Raw genomic sequence first — 17,690 nt, 5'->3', positions numbered from 1 at the left:
AATGCATGGAATAATTGGCTTACGTTGTTGAAATAATGAGTATGTGTTAAAATAAAAATAGTGAGTACCGGGGTGTTCGTGGTAAAGCCGCGGATCAGTTATGCACTTGCGTCCTGCTTCTGTACAGTATACACACCGCACACGCATTGCACACGGATTATGTGTGAAACCTGTGGTAAAATGATAGGAACAGACTTTTCTGTGGGGAGTTGGCTGAAAGTTTAGCCTATTTATCCTAGCTAGCCTCTCCTGCACTGTCTCAACCCCGTCTCCTTCCCTTCACGTTTTCTGACAGTCGGTATCATATTGCATAAAAACGAACTCTGATGTGTAATACACGGCTGTTCTAACAACAGCAATAAAACAACACAATCACACTGTTAAAAAAAAAAAAACAGTGATAATATCATGGATAATCCCGACGCTACCTCGCTTGTCCATTGACAGACTGACAGTTTCCGTGGTTTCTATGTCAACAAAATGGCCGCCGCAAACACTTATGACGCAGATCGAATAAGGTCTATACGTTTCTAAGGTACTCAATATAGAGTCCTATTCAACATTCCACACTCATCAAAATAACAGTGATGTGCAAACTCTGTTCACATGTAGTGGTGTTCTATAAGGTCACATTGTAAATCTGGCACAATTATTAACTAGGAAACTTAAAAATAACACTCATGATAAAAAGGTTGCCTATCCCTGCTCTTAATTTTTTCTGCTTTTTAGCAATGAAACACTGTTCCTGAAGCTTGGCGCACACTTAATTCCCCCTTTTAACCATTGTTATTTATTGCCCATAATATTGCAATAAAGAATATTAATACTGGTTTATAGAATAACCAGAAAATGTCATATTCTTGTGGGCTTCACAAGCAGACACAGATGGTTGAGAACTGTTTATGAATTAGTTTGTGCATTTTTATGCTGTTAGAAAATCAAGACATCACACTGGCTACCTTATCATGAAAAACAAAAATTCAAACTGGAAATATATTATACAGAAAGCTACCAAAGTACACATATCTGATTGTCCATTGCATTCATATGCTCAACAGAAATGTGTGATTAGTTGTAATGCTGCAAAAACGACAAGTAAAAATCTTTGATGCAACATGAGCAATACGACAATTGACCATGACGTCACAACAATAATAGACGTTTTTCCGGGTGGCAAAAGCCGAAGCGTCCCTATGGCAACACTAGTAAATTGCTTGGAGGGAGACACACCGTCGGCAGTAGCCTAATCTACATTTCAACAGTTGATTAAAAAACAGACGTGGTGGAAATTCAGACATAGTTAACATGATCATTAGAGCTTAGATTCTTTGATCTAGAGACGTGCACTCCCAGCGTAGCGCGGCGCGGGACTAGATCTGATGGCCGAGTGCGAGCACGGGCAGTAATGCATTCACTCTGTGTGTGCGGATTGCGGGAGAATAAAACGATTCGCGGGACTCCCGCAAACTAGAAATATCTATGAATAAAACAAATAAAAACGAATACATTTGTATTCATCTGTTGCAGAAAAGCAACAAGAAGAACTAAAACAAAATAGAAATGATTTACATGGCAGAGTTTCTTTTTATAACATGACTGCAGCGATGAGCGATGTAGCCAATCACAGACATATGTGTTGATTTATTGAACGCAATGGCCAATCAGAAGCATTTACGATGAAGAAGCATTTACTCCTCACCGCTCAAAAGAAAGTAGCCTAAGCTTTCTAGCCATAGAAAGTAATTAACTAAGTTAGTTGAGAACATCAGCTATATAACGACCCACGTATAACGACCCGGAAGTATCGCGGTGCCTATTGTTTACAAACATTCTGAAATGCCTTATACTGTATGTGTCTGATCCTTCCATTCACTTACCATTCCAGTAGTTACAGATTGAGATTTTCTGACCCACTGCAGTATAGCATACATGATACAAATTGGATTTGACAAACTGAGGGAAGAGGTACTTCAGATAGTCTGTGTCTACAAAAAAAGAGCAAATATCACTAATAAAATATGAGCAAAAACAGAACAATTTCTCTCAAAAGTCATCAAAGGTTCCTAATATTGAATGGTTTCACATGACACTCAATGAGTCGAAGCTTATTAATTTAATGTTTAATCAGGTGACCAAGTCAGTAAATCAACAGTTCTTAACAGAACTAAAGAAAGTGTATTACCTCCATACTGTCCCGCCTGCGGAGAAGACAGAGATATGAAAGAGTGCACATTATGGTCTGGAAGAGTGGACAGGATTCCTCGACACACAAGGCCACCTACAACATATTTAGACATGCCCTTGCTTTAATGTTTATATAAGTCAAGGTAACACACAAATGAGAAAAAGTTGAAAAAAAAGAGGACAATGTTTTTAGGAAGAAATACACAACAGAACTGATTGCACAGACTTTGTAACCTAAAAATGTGTACTTTTACAGATAAACAAGGTGTTTGGTCATTTTTGACTGAGTGACGCATAAGTTAAGTGCAACTTTTTTTCAAACATATGAATGTACTATATTTAAGTTCATTCATATTATTGTAAGTAATATTTCATATTTTGATGGGATTTATATTATATTAAATAACATTTATGCTATAAAGTTTATAGCATATTATAAAGTTTATCACTGTAAAGTTTCTTTGCAACAATCTGTATTGTATAAAGCACTGTATAAATTAAGGTAACGATGAGTGAGTCAATCATTGACCTATTTGTTCAAATAGCTTATTCAATTAGGAACGAAGCAAGTGACCAACTTTATTGAATGGGTCAATGAATCATGAATTAAACTGATTCGTTCAATATCCGGATTCGTTCAGCAAGGAATCACCGCTGTGCGTTGCTCAGAAACTGTTCTGGTGTGGCTTCGTTTTGAACATTTTGTTGGCAAAATAAAGAAAAGGCTAACAATATATTGACAATATTGTGACTAAAATGTAACTCACAATGTTACCTTTTTTAACTATTGTATAAAATAAATATAGCACATTTGCAACCGTGCTGGGATTTGGGAAAAAAACATTGCTCGTGTGATATTGTAATAAATACATCAAATGATATAAATATAAGACAAAAACTCATTGGGACAAAAATGGCCATATATTGTGAATTTTGGGGGCATATAACTGCATATATTTATATTTAATATTTATTCATTTAGCTGATGCTTTCATCTTCAAATTGTTAGCTCGCACAATGTTAAAACAATAATTATGATATCATCATAGACGATATAACTATGTGAGTAGGGGTGTGCAATATGTATCATCTACGATAATATCGTAATTATTGTTTGATAAAGAAAGAACTTTCAATTGAACTTACATTTACCCATTTTCAACTACTCCTCTCTTTCTTTCCCCTGCATGAGACCATAATATGCTGCTGTAAATGCCACAAATTATCAAACAAGCAAATCCACAAAGAAAATTTAGAATAATCATATAAAAGTATTTAGATATCGAAGTCAAAGTGTTATCTAAAATTTGAGACCTCTCATAAGTAAAAATAAGACTTAAATTTTAAAAATCTAATTGAATACTTTTTAAAGATCTACAGAAACCCTGAGAAATTGTTAATAAAATAATGTCACATCCCAAATACGCGAAAAAAGCAGCCATTAAAGACATGTCTTTAAGATATCTGGACATCCAACATACATTACAAGTTATAAAATGTAAAGCTCCAGGCATACTTAAACTCCCAGCACAGCAACAGATGATAGGATGAAAAGGTGTTTTAACCCTGCACAGGAAACTATGGTAGACTGTTATTTTGTTGCAACATGTGGTGCACATTGTGCCTAACAATGCTCCCTAGTCATATTTATATTCACAACATAGCATGGCCTATCTTAATTTAATGCTTAACACACTATATTGTTTCGGTTATAGACCTTGTGAGTAGCAGATGAGGTGGATGCCATCAGCTGCGTTTTGCATGATGGGATAGATGGCTTCTGCAAAGCCTTCCACTTGCTTCCAGAGTGGCTGCAGGCTGGCACTGCGGTCAAACAGGTCTAGGACAGTCACATTAGTACCTGGGTGAGACTGTAACCAGATAAAACAAACACACAAATCAATTACATGTGAACAGACAAAAATCTGACCTCTACAACAACTAACTAATGCTGCCTTCACGTGCAATTGAAATTATCGTAAATATGAGTTTCCTAGTTAAGGAAAGATGACATGAATGCCCTCTCAAGTCGTATTTACCACAGGCAAGCTCAGGGATGATTTTGAAAACCAAGTTCCCAAGTTGGGCGGTCCATAAACTTTAAACATGGCAGAGGGGAGACGATTGCTGCTGTGACTGGTATTTTTTTCCACAAAAGTGTATTTACATATTTGAATAACCATTTGAAGCACCATTTGAACCATTTGAAGCACATATGGTTGTCAATAAATGGGATGATAAATTTCATTTTGGCTTTAATAAGATTTTCCCAATGAACAGGCAAGAAAATACCTGGAATTGTCCACAGTATTTTAATTTCCAACAACAAAGCATTTTAATGCGATGAGCTCGTAATTACCCTAATTGCGACTCAGAAATTGGAAGTAGGAAATTTTCGATCGTATGTGAAGGCAGCATAACTAAAACAATAAATCATCTCTCTATAAATAGCTAATATTATTTAATTTCAGTAAATACACCTTTCACATGACAACAGACAGTGCTATATAAATATATATACAGTAGTCAACATTTGAAGTGGATCATAACACAACACCCGTTCTTGTCATAGGACAACTTTGATTAAAGGGTTAGTTCACCCAAAAATGAAAATTGAGTCATTAATTACTCACACCCATGCTGTACCAACTCTGTAAGACCTTTGTTCGTCTTTGGAACACAATTGAAGATATTTTTGATTAAATGTGAGAGGTGGATCACTGCTACATAGGCTTCCTAAGGGATTGAAACTTGACGGCCCAGAAAGTCAATAAAGAAAATGTTTAAATATTCATGAATGTGACAACAGTGGCTCAAGTATAAGTTTATCAAGCGACGAGAATACGAAAAAACAAACAAAAATAATATAGCTTAATATTTTTTGGAACCTGTGATACTTTTTTCAGGATTCATTGATGAATTAAAAAGTTAAAAAGAACAGCATTTATTCAAAATATAAATCTTTTCTAAAAATATAAATCTTGTAATTTTTTTTTTTTTTTAAATATCATTTGCTTGGGGCTTGAACAGAAGATACTTACATGTCTCCTAGAAGACAAATGAAGTGCAATTTACCTTGATCTTCAAATTCAAAAAGTTTACACCCCCCTGATTTTTAATGTATTGTGTTTCTTTCTGGAGCATCAGTAAATGTTTGAATCTTTTGTAATACTTGCATACGAGTCCCTCGTGTGAATGAAAAGATGGATCTCAAAATCATACAGTCAATGCTGTAAAGGGTTCAAATATGCAAAAGATGCTGGAAAACCTAAGAATTTGAGGGACCTGGAGGATTTTTCTAAAGAACGTTGGGCTGTTCAACTGTTCAGGACAAACAAGGAACTCATAAACATCACAAAAACAAACAGGCATGGATCATCCATGCCACAGTATGTAAACTTTTGAACGGGGTCATTTTTATAAATTCAGCTATTTTTTTTTTGTCTTGTGGACTAAATGTAGACTAAACATCTTTTATGTAAAATATATTATTCAGGACAATATTAAATAACATATGCATTTTGTATGATCCCTCTTATTTAGTTAAAATGAACATTTAGCAGATTCTGCAAGAGGTGTGTAAACTTTTGAGCACGACTGTATAATTGGCACAATTATTTTGTTGATTCTCTATTTGTTACATTCCTAAATGACAATTCATGGGTCACTAAAAACAAACAAAAAAACACATGTTTTGTTTTTGACATATCTTGGTGTTACATGTTTTTAATATAGCATTTTTCAAAACGATTGTTTTACCATTTTATATTCTCACTGTAGCCTACCATGGTACCACCACAACACTTTTTGTCCTTCCTTATTATTTAAGTTTCTGTTGTAGAGTCATTGTGTGTATATTGACTCTGAGCAAATTTACAGACTTGATACTCTTTAGCAGCTCGCAACAGTTAAAACAGAGTAAACGTTAGGTGACGCATAGATCACATTAATGGTTTACCAGGTTGATGAATCGGTGTAGGTTGATAAAGTCAGCAGAGGTGTCGAAGAGCCCGTGAACGATGATCACTGGTTTATACGCGACACACACACACAACACACATACAGCAACCAACGACCACACACACTTCATCATAACAATTACAATAAAAATAAAATAAGTTTAATATAGGTAAAATACCGTCTAAAACACTACTATAAAATAAAACCTTTAAAAATCATAAATAATGCCATAGAAAGCTATTTGAGTTACTGCAAACATTTGCGCTATATGCGTTCTCCTCCGTCTATCATATTTAGGCCTATGTAAGTTACAGAGCCTGTCTAACGGAGAGACTTGGCACTTCCTATAAGCCCTATTGTGTATCATCTTGGTTGCAGTTCCATTAGAATTCCACTGGAGGTGATCGCGGGCGAGAGCAGAATGAATGGGAGTCTATGGGGCTAAACGGCTAAAAGTGTCTCTTTCACCTGCTTGTCGTTATATTAACATAGATGTTATTGTTGATTCCGCAAGGTCAATATAGATTATAGGCCAAAAGTCGAATGAACGAGTACTTATGTCCTTTTGATTTCTTACAGGTTAGGCCGTTGTTGGCCGGAACACGCTAGCATTCTGCTATTGTGTGACGTCATCACATTTTGAACGGGTTTTTAGAACAGATAAGTGCACTTAAAAATGCAATTTTCAGCTGAGTGTATCATCTTAGCCCTCCCTTTTGAGTTCAACTTTCAAATTACTCGACAAAAAATTACATCCTGAGAAAAGTGGATTTATGGGGGTGAAACCCCATTGACTCCCATTCATTCTGCACTCGACCGCGAGCGCCCCTGCATGGACAGAGACGCGTTACCGCAGCCAGTCCAGGCTGCAGGAGGAGCCTCTCGCTGAATCCTGCGGTGGACATCCAACCCGGCCCCATCCAAGTGTGACGTCAGAAGTTACCACGCCCATGCCCAAATTGGACACATTCTCGTTAATATTTAAAAACAGGAAGAACTATAGAGAAGAGAAGACTAGAATAGGAAGGTAAGTGCGAAACAAAATGCACAAAACACATTTGCGGTTTTACTGTTTAACATCATACGAATGAGTTGTATGAGAATGAGATGTTACCTGTTGCAAGCAGCTCTTATCACTTTTGTAGTTTGTAATGCGTGCGGCTGATCACTTGACTACCATGCCTGCTCCGCAATTAGCGCGAATCCCGCGATATGTAATAAATTGTCAAAATATCGACATAATTCGAATCAATAAGGTTTGATGATGATGTTTTAGAGCTATGAATTATCTTCAACTTGCATATTTGGTCATTTAACTCCCCTGACATGTCTCTTAGTGTATTTCGTATCAGTATAGTCTCAACTGAGAATTTTGTTATGTATACACTATTATACTAACTGCATTATTATATCACCAATGTTGTTATTTGGATTAAGGGTAAATATAAAAATATATTATTTTAGTGTTTATGTGTGACGTTACATCCTGAAAATCTTATTCTGCTTGAAAAAGAATATGAGTTATATTGTACATTTATATTTACTTTTTTCATAGGCAATCATAAATGCCCTGGCTGTCTCCTGGCTGGGATATCTCCTCACAGGAGGCTGAGCAGGTCTTCCTTTCTGGTCTGGATTATCATTGCAGGTCAGAGTAGATTATTATTTATTTTTGCACAATGCCCACTGCACCCTTTTGTTACTGATAATTCTGTTACACTCTTTCTCAGTCGCTTTGGTGCATTTCTCACATCACTATTTACATTTGCACAACAGTTAGTTCAACCTCCACAACATTTTGTCATTTGTGCACATCATAGTTGCAGTTTGTCATTCCTTCCAACAAATTGCAAATACTTTTGGATGCATCAATTGCTTTCATACAACTCTCTGCTGTTTTATAACATTATCATTTGCTTATGTCATATCAGTCCAAATTAACTATATTTGTGAGTGCTGAATAGTCATTCGATATAAAAGTAATAGTCCTCATTTCATTGCTTGAGTCATCACATACAAAAATGTTAAACTAGTTGTCAAAATCCATCCAGCATTTTTTTTTATCTTAAAAAAACCTTTTTCATCCTAAATTGAACAATTTCTCACAGCTGAACCTCAGCTTTCACTGATGAGAAGAGATGTGCATGAATGATTTACAGTATATGCATGTTGTATGTTCAGTTCCAATATGTACTGTGATATTGTTTACAGTTGTGCACGGATCTACCCAAATGTTTTTTGTAAATAAGGGTGTATTTTTTTCTTTTGCACAATGCTCTGAACAAATTAGAATTGCAAAGACCATGCAGTAAAAATGTGAAACATACATATTCAGTGTCTTGTACTCAATTACTCTACCTCATTAAATACAGTAATGTGAAACTTTACTGTAGTTTTCAAATGGCTGTGCAAATAGTTTATAGGACTGTTTTGAGCATTTTCAGGTAGTGTCACCAAGATCTGACTTTTTTTGCATTGGCAAACACTTACAGAGCAAACTGTCATAATGAAAATATGACAAAGCCATTAGACTATCTTGTTCATAAACACTGGTGTTAGGACTTTTCATCTTGACTACACTGACACTTTCAATGACATGAATACTTGCTTTTGATGAATGATTTATCCATTTTGAGCAAGTGACACACTTTTCCAGGTTATTAACTAAGTTTTGCAGTTTGTGCTAATTGTTTTGAGAACTGCATTAACTGTTGTGCAAATGTAAAAAGCGATGTGAGAAATGCACCAAAGCGACAGAGAAAAACTGTAACACAACAGTGACTGTTCTCTGATAACTATTTCAGTGAAGTGGAAGATTTAAACCGACAAATTGACAAACAATTGAGAAAAGAAAGGAGACCATTCAATTGTTGGCTGTTACTTTTACATTTACACATTTGGAGTTTGAAATTAGACGTCAGTAACATGAATATTCAATTTGACTTTCTCTCTCTACAACTCCAACATTTCATAACTGTTTAGTGTTAAATCAGAAATATATATTTCAGTTGAACATGTTAAACTCATTTGTATTTCTCTCTCTCTCTCTCTCTCTCTCTCTCTCTCTCTCTCTCTCTCTCTCTCTCTCTCTCTCTCTCTCTCTCTCTCTCTCTCTCTCTCTCTCTCTCTCTCTCTCTCTCTCTCTCTCTCTCTCTCTCTCTCTCAGAATTGAAGCCATTCCTGCAGCAACTGGTGGAAAACGGGGGATCTTTTTGGTGCTTTTGTGCTATAAATAATTTTGTTCTTTCGTATAATATAAATAAATACATATTTATATATAAATAAAATCATGCTTGAATCATTCTCGAGTTTTGCCTTCTGATATCTAGTCATATCATTTAGTGACTGCATGTGCTGATTCCATCGTTATTTTATCTGATAATGAGCAAATTAGTTAAACTTAAGGAGGTTAATCAATATATACAGTAGAATTCAAGAAACTAAGACTCACACCACTTTTCAGTTGATTAAAGATTGATATAGATTTTTAATTTGTTTTGTATAAATTTACATTTTTGTAAATGCCTCTGATGCATTTTGAATTAAAAAAAAAACACATTTTATAAAAATACTCCTGAGATTAAATGTTTTTAGAACTATGTACGTGCAAACTAAAACAAGGATCCTGTAACCGGGGTCCTAAAGCTGCAGCCTCCGATTGTGCAGGGATTTTTAGTATAGTGAATGTGTTGCTCTGAACAACTGACATTGTTTATTTTAACAAAAAGTTATCACACTTGCTTAAATGGGTCATTTTAGAACCATATGTGTAAACTTGATGTATTAACACAAAATATTACATTAAAAAATTCATTTGTGACCAAGACATTTTGAACTATGATGATATTTTGATATTTTAAACTCATAAAACCTGTACAGAAGGGGAAGCAAGAGATTAACTGTTTTTTATTTATTAGAATATTGTGCAAAAGTTCATTTATTTTAGTAATTCAACATAGCTATATGCCGTAATCATCAAATGTACAACACATAAAGGCTTGAAATATCTCACTTTGCATATAATGACTAATGAGTATAATATATATTGGTATCAGCTTTTAGTTGAATTACTGAAATAAATGAACTTTTGCACGATATTCAAACTTTTCGAGTTGCACCATATTGGTTCTTTAAGGTTTACATAAATTCCATTCTGCTGTTCTATTATTTGATTTCAAAGTAATTTGGTATAACAGGTATTAACAGGTGAATTCTTAATTTGTAAAAATGCAATATTTCTAGAAAGAAATGTTTAAAAAAAAAGTTTTTTCATTCTTTTTAGAAGGGATAATCATAGGCCTAAGTGCAGTTTGGATCCCATATAATCAAGAAAGTGATAAAAACTCGTTTTAGTTTAAGTATAGATGCTCCCTTATACGTTTATTATACCAAACCATGATTATTGATTACCATTTGTAACAGAAATACAAGAAAAATACAAAAATATCGTTTTAAGGTACATTGTTTACTTGTACTATATGTCATTAACTTACAAAATCAGTGAGCAATGCAGAGGTAATGTATTTTCTAATACAGCTGTTAAGGGAGTGATTGTGATTTAGACGATTCGAAGCCTGCCAAAGCATCACAATTTAACTGCACCAATAATCTGTAGTGCAACATCTCTACACAAATAACCTCATCTTTATTATAAACCAATAACTATGATAACAACCATAAACATATTCCGACAGGAAGCAGCGGCATTTTGCGCATGCGTACACGAATCACAACAAATCGAGTCACGTGCCGTCTTTGGACATGGGCGTGGCTTTCGACGTCACATGTGGATGGGCGCGGCTTCTGACGTCACACTTGGATGTGGGCCGGGTTGGATATCCACCGCAGGATGCAGTGGCCCTGTCCCAATACTCCATATGATGTTTTCTGCACTTAGCACAACATTGAAGGTGTGTTCGACATCGCCTGCGGCTGGATGCAACCGATCGGCGAGAACAGCCGCGTGCAGGCGGGGAGGAGCTGCAAGCGGAGACGTGAAGTCGAACAATTTCTGGTTCCCGTAGTGACGGCTCACGTGGTGTTTGCATGCTTATACCACAGCTGAAGTGAAATAAATGCAACATTTGCCAAATAAACAGATATTTCAGACACATTTTCATTCAATACTTTACTGCTTCATACAGCATCTGTTTGAACTAGAATAAAGTTCAAAATAAGCCTATAATCAATGACGTGGAATCAACGTTTTTTAATCAGTTTTATTTTGATAAACATGATAAACATGACACAATATAACATTGCGACTACATGAAAAGAGTGTTTACTGTTATAAAATACTGATTTGTGAGCTTTAGTGGAACTAAACGTGTGAGAATAAACACGAAACGCACGTGATCGTTGTCATGCGGTGAATCCGGCGAATCGTGGAACAGCTGTGACAGCTGCGCTGGCTGAGTCCTCCGGCTACTCTCGTATCGCTCTCGCGGTACTTTGATGGCATATGTCACAGTCACGTGGAGTCAGCGCTGCATCAAGTCGGACAAAATTTCTAACCGGCATGCACTGTTTCAAGTCAGCCGACGATCGGTCTGCGCAGAGCTGCATGAAGTCGAACAAGCCTTTGAGTCTTGTAGCTACACATTAGCATGCTAACAACATGCTAGCTATAACAAAGCAGCATAGATTTACATATAATTATGACAAAATAATAACATTTCTTTTGCATTTTGCATTTGCACCGCCATTGGTGTGAATGAGTGTATGAATGGGTGAATGTGAGGCAAATGTAAAGCGCTTTGGTGGCCATTAGGTCTATGAAGGCGCTATATAAATGCAGTCCATTTACCATTTACCATTTACCATTTTTATAAAAAAAAATGTGTCACACCAAAAGACATCTGAAAGTGGGACTTTTGTCAGAGTGCCAACAAGATCTGATTTATTGTAAATATAAAAATGATGACTTGCCTCAGGTTGTACAGCAGCAATACACTGCTAGTTCTGTACAACATTGCTGAAGAAGATCCTCTCCTTCCTAAGGGCGTCAAAACAGTTGCCCGTTCAAATATCCCAAAATAGTGTCGCACCATATGATTTTGATTTGTGTGACAAAATCTTTTTGATTAGAACTGACTCAAAACATTATGCTTGGACTTTGAAAAGAGTAGGCTCACAAATAGACATCTGTATTATTTTTCTGTATTTTTTTGAGAATTTTTGCATTTATTTTTTTTTAGTTTGTTTCAAGTTCTCAATTTGAGAAACAAGTGCCGGACAGTCGCACCATACGAGTTTTGTTATGTTTGGTTGAAAATTCTGAAAAATTAGTGATGAACTGTTTCAATTTTGAATATGTTCCCATAAAGCATAATGTTCTGCACAATATTGAGAAGGTTTTTGGCAAATATATTTTTTATTCATACATGTTTGACACTGAAGACAGCAAAATTGCCATGTCACGTCACCCACCCATATATATATATATATATATATATATATATATATATATATATATTATGTATGCCTATATACATTACACAAACACATGCATAACCCTAAACCATTTAAATAAATCAATTGTGTGTGTATATGTATATCTAATATATATATATATATATATATATATATATATATATATATATGTGTGTGTGTGTGTATTGTATATCTAATATTATATATATGAAGAGTTCAGATGCAAAAGCCTCTAAATGCCATTTGAAATGTTCTTCTTTAATGATGATTTTTTATCAAACTTGTATATTTAAGTTCAGTAATTTCACTTAAATAACAATTAATAGGTAATTATCATTGCCATTTAAGTGAAATCACTGAACTTAAATATACAAGCTTGATAAAAATGACCATAGAAGAAAATTTCAAATAGCACTTAGAGGCTTTTGCATCTGAACTCTTCATATATATATATATATATATATATATATTGTATATCTAATATTATATATATATATATATATATATATATATATATATATATATATTTATATATATATTTAATATTTATTTGATGTTAGGAAAAAATATTATATACATCAGGTAACCATAAGTTAGCTAACAACGTTAGTGAAGTGTTGGTCACGTAAGCTATCGCTGCAATTAACCTATTATCTTCCAATAAACATTTACTAGATCTGGCTACATAACATATAACTACAGACTAGATTCACGAGAGGTCGGCTAATGTGTGTAAAAGTAAAAATTACAGTAATTTCATTAATTTACCAGCGAGAGGACATCGGAAGCACTGAAAATGAATGGGGTTCAATGCTGGAACTATCAGTGGTTGGAACTAATGGGCGGGTCCACGACTCGCGCTACTTCCGCATTCCTGAGTTACAATGGCGGTCTATGGCAATGTAAGAACTCTCTCAATATATGGCTCTGCTTCGGAGGCCGCAGAGAACACTCTGACCAATAAGGACAGTTTTACTCACATGTGACTTGTATTAAACACATTATGGTGCGCTTTAAATGGGCTATATGCACGCATAAGTTCCGCAATTGACGCAAGGATGCTCGTCCATTCCGGTTGTGGAGATTTAAGCGGAGGAGAACCGAGGAAAACGGGATTATGGCAGAGTCTTCAAAATTTACTGTCCTCCCGTCATTGAAACGAAGTTACGAAACGTACATACGTTTAGATGTAATTTTATATATAGTTATGTTTACTTAATACAATTTTAAAAAGAAGCATAAACACAACGAGGGGTGTCTGTTTTATCTGTTTTTGTGACTAACGTTTCTTTATTATAACCATGGAGTATAAAATTCAATATTAATTCTCTGTATTGCATTAGACTCTACGATCGGCGGAAGTTATTGAGCATCCTTAATCCTTCACCGGAAATACCGCCGTGCATATCCGTTATTCCGGTGAAGGATTAAGGATGCTCGATAACTTCCGCCGATCATAGAGTCCAATGCAATACCGAGAATTTTTATTGAATTTTATACTCCATACTAATGAAACGTTAGTCACAAAAACAGATAAAACAGACACCCCTCGTTGTGTTTATGCTTCTTTTTAAAATTATATTAAATAAACATAATATATAAAATTACATCTAAACGTATGTACGTTTCGTTTCAAAGACGGGAGGACAGTAAATATTGACTCTGCCATAATCCCGTTTTCTCCGGTTTTCCTCCGCTTTAATCTACACAACCGGAAATGGACGAGCATCCTTACGTCAAATGCGGAACTTATGCGTGCATATAGCCCATAGAACCTTGGCTCATTGTTTTGCGCACATATACGAAAGGATACGGCAGAAAACATTAAAAACTGCACACGTGTTGTAGTGTCCACACCTCAATGCGTGCTGGAGCTCAGCTCACGAACTTCAGCCGAACTTCGACGACTCTTAACAGACTGATCACTTCAACTGTCAGAATAGTTTACTGCCGTTTTCTAGTGGGGTGAAGAATAACACTTTAGTGATCTTGTAATATCATTGATGAAGATTTTTCGTGACATTCGTTTTTGCATATAAGCTTAAATACTAGTTTGCTATTTCATTGTGAACAAACAGCGTAGAACAATGATTTTAGAGAGGATATCTCCAAGAAAATGGTCTTTATTAATGCACAGGGTAAGTGTTGTTGTTGTGCATATAACGTTAATTATAAATCTGCTTTTGTTGCTGTTTAGCACATGTAGCCTACGTTTGACAGCAATTGTTACATTTAATGAAATATAAAACATTTGATTATGAATAGATGCATACTTCTCTTTCTCCAGAGAAGAGGGGGTATACAACATGTATAAGGGATGTGACTCGTAAGTATATTTGAAGTTAAAATTTCAGGTCCTAACTTTCAGTCTATGTGTCACGTTCGTCAAGGGTGTGCTGAGACAGGCCCACTCGTTGGTTCCGCCGCAGCCGGTGCCTCCGCTTGCCCAGACGCTGCAGCGCTACCTGAGGGCTTTGGAACCGCTCTTACCGCCAGATGAGCTCGAACACACCCACAGGATCGTGCAGAAGTTTGGATGCTCTGGAGGTCTTGGTGAAAAACTGCAGAGAGAGCTGATCAAACGAGCAAAGCATTCACACAACTGGGTGAGAATAGCACTTGTAACACAATTTAAATGTACCGATGCTGATGCAGAAAAAGAAAACCTTGTTAATTGTATTATCATCTAGCGGTTCTATGTTTTTGGACATTCACAATGAACATATTGTATTTTTTGAAGTAGGCTACCATGAAATACCATGGGACATTATGCTAATTAATCATAGGGTTATTCTGTGTCAACTGAACCAGAGGTCCCCTGCTAAAGATTTAGATTTTTTTGTTGAAAGAAATGCATAAATGAAGAAGAAAGCCCCAATTTTAGGCATCACAGCCTTGTGCAGCAATTTTGATTCTGGATTCTGATTGTGTATGCTAAGGTGAACTAGCAGGCTGGTTTGTTTGGTTTGATCTGGTGTGTCTTGTGTGTGTCTTCACTTTGTGCAGATCTCTGATTGGTGGGTTCAGTGGGCATACCTGGAGTGTAGGCAGCCTTTGGCAGTGCATTCGAATCCAGCCATCTCTTTGCCTAAACGTGACTTCACAGACTGGAGAGGTCAACTAGTGTATGTGACAGCCAGAACAAACACACATACAAACAAACAAACACACTTAAGCTGCGTTCACACTACACGCGACTTTGTCGCTGCAGGTTGCCAGTGGCTGCACTGGAGGGCGTTCCCCACTACTGGTTGCTTAGTAATGTTTGTGAGTGACAATCACGGAAGTTACTCTATGTTAGACAACAAATACATTTTATTGCCGCTACAAACAAATATTTTGGAAGGAAAAGGAAAAGTCTAAATATAAATGGAATCAGTTAATAAAATGCATAATATTAAAGATGAACGAGAAACAGTGAGTGCTCTTTGCCATCGCGGCTATTTACGGGCAAATACCGGACTATCTGGGTTCCCAAAACCATTCAGTCACGGAGTCAGTTCGGTGAACACCACTGTATGTACACGGAGATGTATCATAAATTATAGGACAGTTTATGACTGCTAAAATGAGCTTCTCGTTCAACTTGCCTCGGTCAGACTCAGCACTGAAGAGTACTCCACAGACTTCACTCCTATTGGTTGTCGCTCGCGAAAATTGCTCTTCATTTTCATAAAGTTAAACATTTCTCAACTTTGTCGCGTCGCTGGACACGCCCCACTGGTCGCCCGCTCACCATTGAAAATGAATGGTATCGTGTCGCGTGTAGTGTGAACCAGGCTTGTGCAAAATTGAGAATTTCAGAATTGTCCTCCATTCAATTCATGAATTGGAATTTGAATTGAATTGACTCTAGGTCTGAACGATTAATTGCATTTGCGATAAAATCGCGATATGATGAAACGCGATTTTGTAATCGCAAGAGCTGCGATTACATTGGTCACGTGACACGCGAGAGAAAAGCAGTCTGCAAGATAAAGCATCAACTTGCCACGCTACGCGGTCTGGCGTTCAGAAAAGAACAGTTTAGTCTATTTTTAAGTGATATTGTGTTATTTATTCTCTCCTCCACAATCCTGCATCAGAGAATTTCAGAATCGAGTCTGAGCTTAGTTTTTAAACACAGATGCGTGATGACGCTGCGCGTGCTTTAGAAACGAACCGTGTTCTGAATCTGCTTGCTTCTATTTTCTCGCTCTCTCTCTTCCTCACTCACACACACGACACCGCTCGAACCTTCCAAAACATAGTAACGTTATTTCATAAAGTTCGGGATTGAACCGAATTACAAGGACATTCGCGGGCTTCATTGAACAGGTTTTGCCGCTTTGCTTGATGTTATAACGTTACACTTGCAGTGCGCGTTCTCTCCCGCGGGAATTTTCTTTACAAATGCTTCACAGAGGCATTATTTATGTCTTTTGGAATGCAGTCGGCTTATATATTAAAACCATGAAAATCACTGAGAAGGCTGCTTTCATTTTAAAATACTAACGCGTGCTTTGTGAAGAGCGCTCGTGCATGCAGCTGTGAGTGACTCATTGGTAAATGTACTTGCATGTCAAAATGCTTTTATGACGTGAAATTAATGTAAACACGGTCAGTTATATCTTAAACCAACAGGACAAACCACATTTACAATTTCAAAAGAGATATATGCATTAGTGTGAATGCAGCTTATCGTATCTAAACTGAGGGGAAATCACTCCAGCTCTTGAATGAAAAACATTCAGACAGCCTACTTTTAAATACTGAGACCACTCTTTGTTTATTGCTTGTAATGTTTTTTTTTTGTTTCTCTTTATTTACTAGCTTTTATATTTTGAAGCTATATTATTTTATATAGCCTATTTAAAATTCTTAAGATGTAATTGGTTTAATTAAATGTTTTTTATATTTATTTTTTAAAGCACATGTAATTAAATACATATTTTAAGAGTTATTAAGATAAATTAATAAGAAAAAAAGTAGATCAGATCATGAGCTATCTAAAGATTCCCATCCCTACTGTACAATGATTTATTGCTTGTCTTTGTCGACTAATACAGAAGGTAAATAACTTTTTTTTAAATCGCATATTAAATCGCAATCGCAATATTGGTTAAAAAAATCGC

The 17,690-nt window shown here is 36.0% G+C and overlaps 2 protein-coding genes and 1 long non-coding RNA gene across 5 annotated transcripts in view; 2 read left to right on the top strand and 1 right to left on the bottom strand.

The window, feature by feature from the left end:
- ppt2b (palmitoyl-protein thioesterase 2b) overlaps positions 1–6,472 on the bottom strand; it is a 126,923-nt gene extending 120,451 nt beyond the window's left edge. For 2 of the 3 annotated variants that reach the window (XM_089122636.1, XM_089122637.1), the window contains exons 1-4: positions 6,143–6,471; positions 3,902–4,055; positions 2,183–2,278; positions 1,878–1,985 (exon numbers count right to left, since the gene is read on the bottom strand). In XM_089122636.1, coding sequence (XP_088978762.1) covers positions 1,878–1,985; positions 2,183–2,278; positions 3,902–4,055; positions 6,143–6,277 — 493 coding nt within the window. In that variant the 5' untranslated portion in view covers positions 6,278–6,471. Of the gene's footprint in view, positions 1–1,877; positions 1,986–2,182; positions 2,279–3,901; positions 4,056–6,142 lie in introns of all 3 variants that reach the window. The other variant, XM_089122638.1, reaches the window with a different exon arrangement.
- Positions 6,473–7,066: 594 nt separating this feature from the next.
- LOC120481073 (uncharacterized) lies at positions 7,067–9,447 on the top strand. The gene is made up of 3 exons (XR_016147411.1): positions 7,067–7,171; positions 7,700–7,792; positions 9,311–9,447. It is a non-coding gene; the product is annotated as an uncharacterized LOC120481073 (long non-coding RNA).
- Positions 9,448–14,085: 4,638 nt separating this feature from the next.
- cratb (carnitine O-acetyltransferase b) overlaps positions 14,086–17,690 on the top strand; it is a 118,626-nt gene continuing 115,021 nt past the window's right edge. Inside the window, exons 1-3 of the mRNA XM_089123004.1 lie at positions 14,086–14,714; positions 14,967–15,182; positions 15,583–15,701. Of these exons, the coding sequence (XP_088979130.1) occupies positions 14,664–14,714; positions 14,967–15,182; positions 15,583–15,701 (386 nt within the window). The 5' untranslated portion in view covers positions 14,086–14,663. The remainder of the gene's footprint in view (positions 14,715–14,966; positions 15,183–15,582; positions 15,702–17,690) is intronic.

The sequence above is a fragment of the Pimephales promelas genome, chromosome 18 (genome assembly GCF_988280905.1).
Source record: "Pimephales promelas chromosome 18, fPimPro1.hap1.1, whole genome shotgun sequence".
Classification (NCBI taxonomy): domain Eukaryota; kingdom Metazoa; phylum Chordata; class Actinopteri; order Cypriniformes; family Leuciscidae; genus Pimephales; species Pimephales promelas.
Note: the sequence above shows the minus strand (reverse complement) of the source record. Positions and strands in the feature narration are given on the sequence as shown.